Genomic DNA, 13,906 nt, shown 5'->3' with positions numbered 1-13,906 from the left:
AAAACAACCCCTGTTAGGCACAGAATCGTTAAGTGTTCTTTCATGCATTGTTTGTTGGATGTATTATGAAACAACAACAAAAGTTACTACACAAACACTGGTAATGCCACGAGAGACAGAATTTACAGATAATTTAAACTTAAATAAATATGTTGAAAGTATGTTTATCCATCATCTGTAATCGTTTACATAACAACTTATCTAACATGAATATTACAAGTATTGTAGCTTGTAATATTTATTCTGTATTTTCTTTTTAATGTAGTTTACCCTGGAAATTTGTAGTGAATAAGATTAGAACAAGGACTCCATGAAGTAACATATAACTTCATGAAGTGTGAAATAACTTCATGAAGTTGAAGAAGTCTTCATGAAATCTGTCTTCATGAAGTAACATAAAATTTCATGAAGTGTGAAATTACTTCATGAAGTTGACCAAGTCTTCATGAAGTGTGTCTTCATGAAGTAACATATAACTTCATGAAGCGTGAAATACCTTCATGAAGTTGAAGAAGTCTTCATGAAATCTGTCTTCATGAAGTAACATAAAATTTCATGAAGTGTGAAATTACTTCATGAAGTTGACCAAGTCTTCATGAAGTGTGTCTTCATGAAGTAACATATAACTTCATGAAGCGTGAAATACCTTCATGAAGTTGAAGAAGTCTTCATGAAATCTGTCTTCATGAAGTAACATAAAATTTCATGAAGTGTGAAATTACTTCATGAAGTTGACCAAGTCTTCATGAAGTGTGTCTTCATGAAGTAACATATAACTTCATGAAGCGTGAAATACCTTCATGAAGTTGAAGAAGTCTTCATGAAATCTGTCTTCATGAAGTAACATAAAATTTCATGAAGTGTGAAATTACTTCATGAAGTTGACCAAGTCTTCATGAAGTGTGTCTTCATGAAGTAACATATAACTTCATGAAGTGTGAAATACCTTCATGAAGTTGAAGAAGTCTTCATGAAATCTGTCTTCATGAAGTAACATAAAATTTCATGAAGTGTGAAATTACTTCATGAAGTTGACCAAGTCTTCATGAAGTGTGTCTTCATGAAGTACGTTCATGAAGATTTAAGCTAAAGTTGATGAACACTTCATGAACTCTTCATGAAGTCAAAGAAAACTGAGAACTGTCAGTTACTCAACTGGTTTAGAGGCTTTCTAGAAGTTGCAAATAATAGGTATGACAAGTGTTTATGGATGATCAACTTCTCTTTTGCATCATAGCAACATTTTGGCATAGATACTTATACCATCATGTAAGATGAGAATGTTCAATAACCGACTGATATGGTACATGGAAACAAATAATCTTATAACAAATATTCAGTGTGGTTTTAAAAAAGGTAGAACTACCATAGGTCTTTTAGTTGAATTGGAAACGTTTGTAAAGGATGCTATCATCAAGAAACAACAGTCTAAGTAAACATAGACGATTTTTGATTTGGTAAGCTGTGTTCTGATTGGTTACCTGACGCGACCTCCCATAAGGTTTTGTTAAACTCAGTAGTGGCATGAAACGAAAAGTACTGAGGATAGGTTTATTTAGACTGTAAGAAACAACATGGTGTATCACAATTTTTTTATTTAGACAAAAGCGTATGATACGACCTGGATGTATGAAATTTAAAAAATCTTCATGAGTTGGAGAGGCCATTTATCTGAGTTGATATCTCATGTTTAACAGACTGTTGATTCCATGTGATATATGATATATAACCTTGATGTGTAGGATCAGGTCTTATCTGGAATGTTATTCAGCATCAAAATAAACAACTTATCTAAATGAATCCATTGATGCTTCATTATTTGTATATTGATTTTGTTCAAAACTGCCTCTGTTCACCCAGTAGAAAATGGGTACCCAGTAGGATAAGTCATGCGTCTATAACCTTCTAGCACCTAACAGGCAGCTTGGGTTATCCAGAGCCTGCTTTGACCGTTAGCGAGCAGCATGCACATATTATTATTATGTTTTACATATTAAGATTGAAATGCAGCAGAGAGGGTTCGGGTGATCCTGGGGCACCCGTGGCGAGCCACCTCCTCGTGGTGGGTGCTGGGTAACGCTAAAAGCTCGCCGACACCCCCGCTGTGGACCCGGGGGGGATATTTGGTCCACCAACCCGTTTGCCGTGGGTTGCGGCCCTGTGTCGATGGAGGAGGGGATCCTGGTGGTTGCGGGCATGGGGGCAGGACCAGTGTTCCTAATGCTCAACACACCACTTTGGCCCTAACTTCACCTAGACAGGTGGTTGAATGGGCCCGGTTCAACCAATTAGCTGGTCACGCCAAGCCCTGAGCATCACTATATGTAATGGTGCACAAAAGTTTGACAATTGTACTGTGTGTATTATTAGGTCTTGGTCGCTTTTTGAGTCTTGTGAATTTCAATTTTACAAATTTATGTTTTTGCCAAGAGTCTTATGCCCAGAAGGCGGTGGCTCATGGGCCAATCTGGTAGTTTAATTATTTATAATTCTTCTACTGGAGTATATCATCCGGGTATCCTTGGTGCTGTAAGCTGGAGGCCCGCTTGCTTTAGCATTGTCCTTGTGATACTCCGGGGTGGGTGGGGAGCTCGGATGATGAAAATGTATACATTAAACATGGCTTATGAAACCCCAACTAAGAAAACCAAACGTCCTCTTGAAACTGATCCTATTGATGATGACCTGCGACCGTCCAAATCAATTGATTTTTGGCCACGTTTTCTAGTGATTGAAACTATTGACAAGACACCTTTAAAGCTGAAACCATTTCGCCATATCTAAGGGTATTCAGGGTATTGCTGGAGAAGTCAAGAACATAAGAAAGTTACGGTCGGGTGCGCTGCTTGTCGAATGCGCTAAAAGACAGCAGTCGACCAACCTTATGAGCACTGAATCGTTCGTCGGTGTTCCAGTTACTGTCACTGCCCACAAGACCTTAAATACAAGCAAAGGCATCGTCAGAGACCGCGATCGACTATTTGCTGAAATGTCAGAACTTGATATTGGGTACGAAATGAAAGATCAAGGTGTGCTCTACGTGAAACGTTTTTCAACCCGTAGAAACAATGAAACTGTTCCAACCAACACGTATCTGTTCTCCTTTTCATCTCCGACAGCTCCAAAATCATTGAAGGCTGGTTACTGCAACATCAAGGTTGACGTGTACATTCCGAACCCGTTGAGATGTTTCAAATGCCAGAAGTACGGCCATGGTGTAAATACGTGTACATTGTCCGTTGTGTGTGCTCACTGTGGTGAGAAGACATACAACGGAAGATTGTACAAGTACCTTTAAAAAATGTACCAACTGTTCAGGAAACCATTCATCTTTTTCGAAAGAGTGTCCGATTTGGAAAGAACTCATGGAAATTAACAAGATCAAATTTACCCAAAACATCAGTTTTTCTGATGCCAAAAAACTTGTAAAGAGATCTGAACTTCCAGACAGTTATGCTTCTATAACCAAAACATCAACTGTACCAAGCCATAAAATATCTACTTCTTCCACAAGCTGTCAAACAATTTTGACTTGGGTCAAATGTGATTCTCCCCAGATTTTCTATCCTACTACATCATCTCAAACTACGGAATCACTTCCTAGTAAGTCACAAAAGCAGTCAGAATCATCTTCTGATCCTACGCTACCCTCTCAGTCGCGTTCACAATCTCAATCGCCATCTGATACGTAGTCAGTTAGTACAAGCAAAACAAAACTGAAGCATGAGGCTTCAAAAAAACTTCGTGGAAGAGCCCCGAAAGGGTCGGAAAATAAAATTCAGCTACACAACAAATATCGATCTTTGGAGGACATGGACGTGTCTGAAAGCGTTCATTCTAGGGCACATAGCTTGTCGCCCTCCAAAAGAGTGCGGGTTAGATCCCCAATAAATACCCCCAAAAGATAGTTTATTCCAATAATATTGTACAGTGGAACTGCAGAGGATTGAGGACTAATTTACATGATTACAGCTATTAGTCCCAGATTTCACACCTTCAGCGATATGTCTCCAGGACACATATTTAAAACAAACAGATACATTTGACCTTCGTCATTTTAATGCATATCATTGTTTTTCACCTCTGGCTGATAGGGCCACTGGCAGATCATCCGTTCTAGTCAGACAAAACGTTATTCAAAGCCCTGTTTCACTTAATACTAACATGCAGGCTGTTGCAGTGAGAATTACTTTACACGTAGCGTTTACGCTATGCTCTCTTTATATTTCACCGTCTTCGATGTTTGCCAAAACCGATCTTCAAGCTCTATATGATCAGCTCCCGAAGCCCTGTATTATAATGGGAGACTTAAATAGGCACAACCCACTCTGGGGTAGTGTAAATATAAACACTAAAGGTAAATTGTTGGAGGACTTTTGTTCTGACAATGATTTGTGTATTTATAATGATGGTTCCAGCACATATTTACACCCTGGGACAGGGACTTATTCTGCTCTCGACTTGTCACTTACAAATTCAGGACTACTAAATGAATTCGAATGGTCAGTCCACGATGACCTGTGTGGAAGTGACCATTTTCCTACTATATTAAAAGCTGTAACTCCATCCGATGTTCCTCCATCATCAAGACGGAATTTTAAAAAAGGCTAACTGGGCTTTATATGAATCACTGTGTGCTGAAAAACTTAAACCCGAACGTTTTATTGACGTTCATGATGCTATTAAATGTTTTTCTGAGGAACTGAATTCCATAGCTGATGAGTGTATACCAAAGTCCTCTGTAGTTCCACATATTCGAAAATCATGGTTCAGCGATGAATGCAAACAAGCTAGGAAGGCAAGGAAAAAAGCGGAACATTATTTCCGTCGCCATCCTATGGTGCATAATTTAAATAAATTTAAAATTTCAAATGCTAAAGCACGGCGTAAATTTCCTTCTTCATGGCGTGATGCTATAGTGGTACCAATACCTAAACCTGGACGTGATCATACGGATCCATCTAATTATCGTCCGATTTCATTAACTAGCTGTGTTTGCAAGACCATGGAACGCATGATAAACAATCGACTTGTTTGGTACTTGGAAACTAATAACCTTATCACAGATATACAATGAGGTTTCCAGAATAACAGAAGTACTGTCGATCACTTAGTGCGACTGGAATCATTTGTTAAAAACGCACTAATTAACAAACAACATGCTGTGTCTATTTTTTTTTTATCTTGAGAAGGCATATGACACAACCTGGAAGTATGGCAATCTGAGAGATTTACACGACTTCGGGTTGCGAGGTCGTTTGCCTCGATTCATAGGCAAATTTCAAATCCGTGTGGGTTCTACCCTGTGTGATCATTACAATCAGGATCAGGGTGTTCCACAAGGCAGTATTTTGTCAGTCACACTTTTTAGTATAAAGATAAACAGTTTATCTAAAGTTTTAAACGATTCCATTGATGGATCCTTATTTGTGGATGATTTTAATATTTCTTGTCGTGGTAAAAATATGCATACCATAGAGCGGCAGTTGCAGTTGTGTTTAAACAAAATAAATAAATGGTGTCTTGAAAACGGCTTTAAATTTTCTAAATCGAAAACTAATTGCATACATTTTTGTCGTAAGTATAAACCACATAAAGACCCTGAACTATCTCTAGATGGCACTCCCATTAAAGTTGTCAAGGAAGCCAAGTTCTTGGGATTAATTTTTGACTCACACCTTACGTTTCTGCCGCATATTAAATCTCTGAAAACTAAATGCCTGAAAGCACTTGATTTGTTGAAAGTGGTATCAAATTCTATATGGGGGGGGGTGATCAAGCTACCCTCCTCCATCTATATCGATCACTTGTCCGTTCTAAACTTGATCATGGATCCATCGTATATGGTGCAACAGCAACTTAAAATTATTGGATTCTGTTGATCATCAAGGTCTAAGACTTTGTCTTGGGTCCTTTAGAACCTCTCCTGTTGACAGTCTATGTGTTGAAGCCGATGAACCATCTCTTACACAACGTCGTATAAAATTATCTTTACAATATATCACAAAGCTATACTCTAACGAATCTAACCCTGCATATAAATGTGTTTTCAATCCTCTCTACGAGGACTTGTACAACAAAAAGTCTTCTCTTGTTCCACCTCTACGGCACAGAATTAAACCCTTTCTTTCTTCGGCCGGCATTGAGCTGGAAAACATAGCTCCTTCCGTCTTCTTTCTACTCCTCCTTGGCAATTGGTTAAGCCACAAGTCGACCTAACATTAACTACATTTAAAAAATCAGATACTAAAGAATTACAATACAAACAAGAATATAATCAGTTGAAACATAAATATAGCAATTATGAATCCTTATTTACAGATGGGTCTAAGGATGGTGGCGCAGTAGCTTGTGCCACTGTCATTGGATCCAGAACCAAATCTTCTAGACTACCAGATACCAGTTCTATTTTTACAGCAGAAGCTAACGCCATATTAACAGCTCTTAAATATATCCAAAGACATCCTAAACATAAACAGTACAGAATCTATTCCGACTCTCTTTCTTGCCTTCAGGCTATTAAAAACCTAGTATGTAAACATCCACTTTTAATAGAAATTATTGAACTTTATAACTATCTTGCGACTGGCCAATACGACATCGTCTTTTGTTGGTTACCCAGTCACGTAGGTATTTCTGGGAATGTGATGGCCGATCTTGCTGCAAAAGCAGCACTCAACAAATCTGTGACACCACTTCCTATTCCATACTCTGATTACAAAGCAAGCATTAGAACGTATATCCTTGATCTGATGCAGAAGAAGTGGGACACCCAAGTAGGTATCAATAAATTACATGAAATAAAGCCGTATATTGGTTACACCTACTTGGGGTGTCAGTCCAGATTTGAAGAGGTAATCATGCGACGATGTCGTATTGGCCACACAAGATATACACATAAATATTTGCTTAAAGGTGAGGATCCTCCGTTTTGTATCCCTTGTGATGGAAGAATCACAGTCAAGCATATCCTGCTTGACTGTGTTGAGTATTCCATCACAAGGGATCAGTATTTTAATTCACGAACTCTGAAGGATCTTTTTAATAACACAAGCCCTCATTTAATCATTGCATTTTTAAAAGAATTAGATTTATTGACTGAATTGTAAATAGATAAATATTTTATTATTGGAAGTTTAAATTCATAACTGTGCTTGTTAGTGGCTGTATCCTCAAAGGGGGTTGAAGTACTGTAAAACTATTGCCCTCCTGAGAGGATACGTAAGTCCACAGACATTCAAAGTAAATTCCAACTTTCCACGTTTTTAATCGTAGCATAAGTGTCTTTTTATTTGCATGGATGTTCCCAAATTGCTGACGGCTGAGGGGATGATGTAAATCCGGCTAGGGTCCATGCAGGTAACAAAGGTAATGTAAGTCCCCATGGTCCCTAGTATGGTGATCTACCTTCAGTTGTTGGCAATCTATAGCCTTATTTTTATCTTGTATTGTCCACTATAGATAAATTGTTTTAGGTATAGTTACTAGTTTTATATTCTCATCTGTGATATTCTAGTTGTTTTACTGTCCTTCGTTGACAGGTTTTATAATAGACATATATTTCATTTCAGTATTAAATGTTCTCGTCACGATATGGCTGAGATATTGCCGATATGGCGTAAGATTTTAACTCACTCACTCACTCACTCGGGTGATCCTGACCCAGTCAGGATGGTAAGGCTCATCATCAGCTCAGGGCCCTCGCCCTCTCTACACGCAGCCCAGACAGCGAATGGGACTTCTCCCAGGAAACACTGCCTAGTCGAACCTACCAAGAACTTTCCGGAGGAGGTGAAGGCTCCCCAACACTGTAGCCTTCTGCATTACCCAGATTGTCAGAAGGATTGTGCTCCCGGTGGAGAACCCGGGCACTCTCCTGATCTGCACCAAGAGATCAGGAGGTACCAAACCAAGGGCACCGAGAACAATGGGAAGCCTGACGACTGTGTTCTTGGGATGTAAGCGAGACATTTCTAAGGTGAGGTCCTCATATTTATCATGCTTTTCCTGAATCTTGCCAATCACACTGTCAAAAGGGACAGAAAATTCATTGATATAAATAACTTCATTGATTTTATTAAAGAGGACAAGATCAGGCTTGTTGGCTGGAATTTGTCTCAAGCTGTATATTGGCCTATTCCAGAGAAGCATCATTTTCCAGGACATGTTCAGGGTTGTACCGTGGATGGACCTCGGTGTCAAAGCCACAGGCATGATGGAGACGATAGTAAAAACATCGAGCCATGCCATCATTTCTCTTAAGATATGCTGTTTGTGCTATGGAAGGGCATCCACTGACAAGGTGTAAATTCAGAGCAAAGATGACATTTCATATTTTCTTTAAGAATCACATTCTGGAGATAGCGAGTGGGAAGTGACTAAAACTTCAATTGGCAAAGTGGTGTAAAGCTAACAAAAGACCTAATGTCTCTTTCTCAATGGTAGAATAATTTCTTTGGTGCGTGTCATATTTCTTTGAAAAATAACAAACTGGGTGAGTGAGTTAATATTTAACGTCACATCGGCAATATTGTAGCCATATCGTGACGAGAACATACGTGACAAAAAGAATATATATGCATATTATGAAGAACCTGTCGACGAAGGACAGTAAAACCACAAGATTATCACAGTTAATATTAAAACTAGTGTGGAAACTTAAAAAATAATAGTATCACTATTGGGACAGTACAATATAAAAACAGGCCGTAGATCGCCAACAACAGAGGGTAGATCACCATACTAGGGGCCATGGGGACTTACAGTACCTCTGCTACCTGCATGGTCCCTAGCTGGGTTTACACCATCCCTCAGCTGCTGGCGACTGTATGCAAGATTAGCCACAAATTACGATGACACATATACTACAAGTAAAAAATGTGGAAGATTAAATCTGATTCCAAATGTTTTGGGACTTACGTACCCTCTCAGGAGGACAATAATTTTACGGCAACCCCCTTCGAGGATACAGCCACTAACAATGTTATCTGCTAATTCAACTTCCAATCATAAAATGTTTATCTATTTACAAGTTCTGAAACAGATCTAATTCTTTTAAAAACGCAATGATTAAATGACAACTAACATTACTAAAAAGATCCTTCATACTTCGTGATGTAAAATAGTTATCCCTTGTGATGGAATATTCAACACAGTCACGCAAAACATGCTTGACTGTGATTCTTTCATCACAAGGGATACAAAACGGGGGATCCTCACCTTTTAACAAGTACTCATGTGTATACCGCGTATGGCCAATGCGACATCGTCGCATAATGACCTCCTCAAATCTGGACTGACAACCCAATTAGGTGTAACCAATATACGGTTTTATTTCATGTAATTTATTGATACATACTTGAGTATCCCACTTCTTCTGCATTAGATCACGGATATAAGATCTAATTGTAGATTTATAATCTGAATATGGAATAAGAAGTGGAGTCACAGATTTGTTGAGTGCCGCCTTGGCAGCCAGATCAGCCAGTGTATTCCCTGAAATGCCTACGTGGCTGGGTAACCAACAAAAGACGATGTCGCATTGGCCAGTAGCAAGATCATTATACAATTCAATAATTTCTATTAAAAGTGGATGTTTACATGATAATTTTTTAATAGCCTGAAGGCAAGAAAGAGAGTCGGAATAGATTATATATTGTTTACGTTTAGGGTGTCTTTGAATATATCTGAGAGCTGTTAATATGGCGTTTGCTTCTGCAGTAAAAATAGAGCTGTTATCTGGTAATCTAGAAGATATTGTTCTAGATCCTATGACAGTGGCACAAGCTACTGCACCACCGTCCTTGGAACCATCTGTAAGTCGTCAACCTTTTGTTCATCCAAATAAGTCTTAAGGTCAGCATGAACACTCTGCTTGAAATCTTCCATCAATACTAACTCTCTCAACCATTCAAATCAGTGATCTCCTTAAACCCACACCACCTATCAAACAATGTTTCCTTCTCTCTAGCAAACTCTAGCATTTCTGAATTTCTGACGATAAGCCTCAGGCACTAACTCATAAGCTTTCAGATGTGTACTCTTGACAAGATCATAATCTGAGCTTTGTTGCACTGACAAGGCTGAATAAGCATCCCGAGCTTTACCCTTCAAAAATGTTTGCAGTAACATAGTCCATGACTCCCTAGGCCACTTGAGATTTTCAGTAACCTTCTCAAAAGGTAGAAAATATTTGTCTACTTCTCTCTCATTAAAAGGGAGTACAAGAATCTGAGGGTTGAAAATTGTTTTCAAGTATTTTCAGTGCAATTTCATTGTCAATTTCCAATTTCTTCAATTGTAATTCCTTTCTGTATCTTTCCCTTTCTCTTTGTATTTTTTCTCTTTCTCTTTCCTTCTCCATCTCAAACTATTTCATTTCCATTTCTTTTTCTTTTTCTATTTCCAACCTTTTCAGTTCTATTTTGTTCATTTCCAACAGGTCTGAACATTCCTGTAGCGCCATTTCCATCATCAAATACTCCCTCATCAATGTAATGATTCAACACAATTTGCAAAATCTGAAATTTCCTCATTGCAGGTTTGGCATCAAGTTTGAGATGTGAAGAAATTTGCAACAAATCTGATTTCTTCAACTGACCAATTGTCTCAGAGTCAGGGGACAATACAAACGTCTCAAGTTCAAACAAGATTTTGCTGGTTCCTCAAGTAACTTGTCGCAAAATTGCAAAAAATTGAAACAAATTTCACAAACGGTCTCAAATGTCAAATGAATTCTATCCTGGACGACCCCCCAATTTTGTTACGGTTAAGTACTTGCCGTGACAAAGGATGTAAGAAACCTCCTTTGTGAACCAGCAAAACAGAGCGCAGACCAGTCTAAAATATTCGAATATTATTATTTAGCAAAGAGAGTAAGTTATACAAAGTCACAAATCAATTTCACAATACTGATTTCAAATACAAGTGAGACAAAATCTAAGGCAATAGGCAAAATATACAGTAGCAAACTGACCAAAGTCTTAGTGTGAGAGAAACGGTCATGCAGAATGTAAGATAGTGAGCGGTTTGACGGCGGCTATGAAGATGAAACGTTGGCAGCGATTGATACTGGCGTATACTCCAGTAATGTGTGAATGCCCATACCTCAACACGACAACTGGCATTTATATAGACACGCAGTCACTTCCCGAACATTCGAGCACTTACGACCATCGCTACTCACCTCGACCGCTTCCAGAACAGTCTCCCGGAAGTAGACAAATAACAAGCCAAGGGCAGATAATTTCCAGAAAACCGGCTGCCAAAATCCTAAAAATGCGGACCATCTATTATATGAAATGTGACCCATTATAATTATTATTCAAAACAGTATACATTGTGACCCAATAATAATTATTAATAACAAAATATACAGGAAATACACACTCGTAACAAATATGTTTTTCGATCATATTTAAAGGGGCTGCATTTGATAGAATATATTCATTTTGTACAAATACACACACCACAGTCCAAAACAGTTACAGTGAACTGAAGCAAAGGAAACCTGATCATTTAAGATGAGTTTAAGTATCATTTATGATGAGTTTAAGAATCTGTACCAAAATGTTGCACCTGTAAGCAACATTTGCCATTTTATGTTATAAGACGGGAACACAATAATACAGATCTCTAGGTCACAGTAGTGTCAGTGTCTACTGTTGTTTTCACCCTTCCCTGTATTGGACATCCAATGAGATTTCTCACAACCTCTCCTTCTCTCAACTGACACTCAAAGGTTCTGTTACCATTTGTTGTCCTAAAATGACCTATCAGCCCCTCTACTCACAAGTAACTCTACCACATCCTTGTGTCCTGATATTTCTGCAATCATTAATGGGGTCCTTCCATTCCTCATTCTACTGTTGATGTTGATGTTCTGTGAGAGTAAATACTTCACCAACTCCACACTTCCCCCATGACAGGCAAAGTGAAGGATATTTTTACCTTGTCTACCCAAGAGAGCCACATTGGCCCCTTTCGTCACAAGCAACTCCACCACTTCTTTATACCCCTTTGTTGCTGCCATCATCACGGGTGTCATTCTCTTCCAGCCTCTACTGTTGATGTCCACTATGTTCTGTGCAAGCACGTACTTCACCACCTCCACATCTCCACCACGACAGGCAAAATGAAGGATAGTGTTTTTACCTGCACCCCTGAGTAACACGTTAGCCCCTTTTCCCACGAGCAACGCCACCACATCTCTATGGCCTGTTCTTGCTGCCATCATCACAGGTGTCATTCTCTTCCTGCCTCTACTGTTGATGTCCACCATGTTCTGCGCAAGGACGTACTTCACCACCTCCACATCTCCACCACGACAGGCACAATGGAGCACGTTGTTACCTTTGTTATCGTGGAGTGACACATTGGCCCCTTGACCCACAAGTAACTCCACCACGTTCCTGTGTCCATTCTCTGCAGCCAGCATAAGTGGTGTTCCCCCACATAATACCTTTCCATTGATGTCATGTTTATGAAGTGAAAGGACATATTTCACCAGCCCCACATCTCCTCCTTGGCAGGCAGAGTGAAGAAGGTTGAAACCAAAGTCATCTACAACTGACACATCAGCTCCATTACTCGTGAGTAGGTGAACTACATCTTTATGTCCTTGACCAGCTGCCAACAAAACCGGTGTTCTACTTTTCCACTCTTTACAGTCAACGTCCGCCCTTCCCTCAGATAAGATGGCCTTCACCTTTGCCAGGTCTCCAGTTTTTGAGGTGCCATGAAGGTCACAGAACGAGGTCGCTGTAACACAATTTTATCAGTAGATTGTTGTCATCTTTCGTATGTGGAGGTTATAAGGACGTTGCAAATAGGTTAACTGATGGGCAAAAGCAAATTTGACAAAATATGGATTGCAATGTTTGGAATATTTTACATCATATCTTGTTTCCAAATTACACAAATGTATAACCCAAACACATCACATCTAACCCAAACACATCACATAACATCTAACCCAAACACATCACACAACATCTAACCCAAACACAGCACACAACATCTAACCCAAGCACAGCACACAACATCTAACCCAAGCACAGCACACAACATATAACCCAAACACAGCACACAACATATAACCCAAACACAGCACACAACATATAACCCAAACACAGCACAAAGGATTCTGATCCAAGGTGAGTTGAATATCAATTCATTTCCATAAAAATCTCTTTAGTAGTATGGTGAGTGATAGATCAAGATCCGATCCCTGATAGGTGATATTTTTCGATCTACTACCAGTGTGTCAGTGTTCCCATATTGTATATACTGCTCTGCTCCAGCAATGACGCCAAAATGAAGCCTGGGTGACTGGATGGTTGATATACCCTGAAAAATGTTAGTAAAATGCTTGCATGGGATGGTCACAATGCCAACAAGACAGAAAGAAATTGAAGATAGATGCAATGTACAATCTTCCTCCATTGTCGGATTGTATCCAACTGCTTGCTATCGAGAACCATCCATTCCTGAAAACCTTTACTGTTGTTTCAGGAAATCTTTAGATTCCAGATGGGATATGAACTCGCAATCGCACGATTCCACGGCTGCACGAAGCAAGCTGTACTTTTCCTAGCAGTTTAACTGACTGAGTCACCACAGCTCCTGTGAGTATGCATTTAATTTCCCTGGTCTTTCCGGGTAGAGCTTCAGCAAGCATTGGGTCTCTCTGAGCTGGCTATTCGGCTGTTGCCATCTCACTCGCTCCTTGAACTGACAAACTGCCGTCTTGGCTTTGTTAATGTTGATATCCACATTCTGATAAGGAAAGCTTGCCGGGCCTGTTGTATACCATGTTCTATGAAGTTTTGTTTCTCGTCTTCGCTGGAGACAGTGCTTTTACTAGACTTGATTCGAATCTCTTGGTTTTGCAAGTTCTGAAAATACC

General features: G+C 39.3%; 1 protein-coding gene across 1 annotated transcript; it reads right to left on the bottom strand.

Moving 5' to 3' along the window:
* Window positions 1–11,761: 11,761 nt before the first annotated feature.
* On the bottom strand, window positions 11,762–13,443 carry LOC137269977 (putative ankyrin repeat protein RF_0381). Its single transcript, XM_067803808.1, has 2 exons — window positions 13,431–13,443; window positions 11,762–12,759 (listed from the first exon to the last, which is right to left on the bottom strand). Exons 1-2 carry the CDS (start codon window positions 13,441–13,443, stop codon window positions 11,762–11,764), a joined length of 1,011 nt encoding a protein of 336 aa, XP_067659909.1.
* Between the last annotated feature and the right edge of the window lie 463 nt (window positions 13,444–13,906).

The sequence above is a fragment of the Haliotis asinina genome, unplaced genomic scaffold, assembly GCF_037392515.1.
Source record: "Haliotis asinina isolate JCU_RB_2024 unplaced genomic scaffold, JCU_Hal_asi_v2 scaffold_21, whole genome shotgun sequence".
NCBI lineage: Eukaryota > Metazoa > Mollusca > Gastropoda > Lepetellida > Haliotidae > Haliotis > Haliotis asinina.
This window is presented reverse-complemented; position numbering and strand designations above follow the sequence as displayed.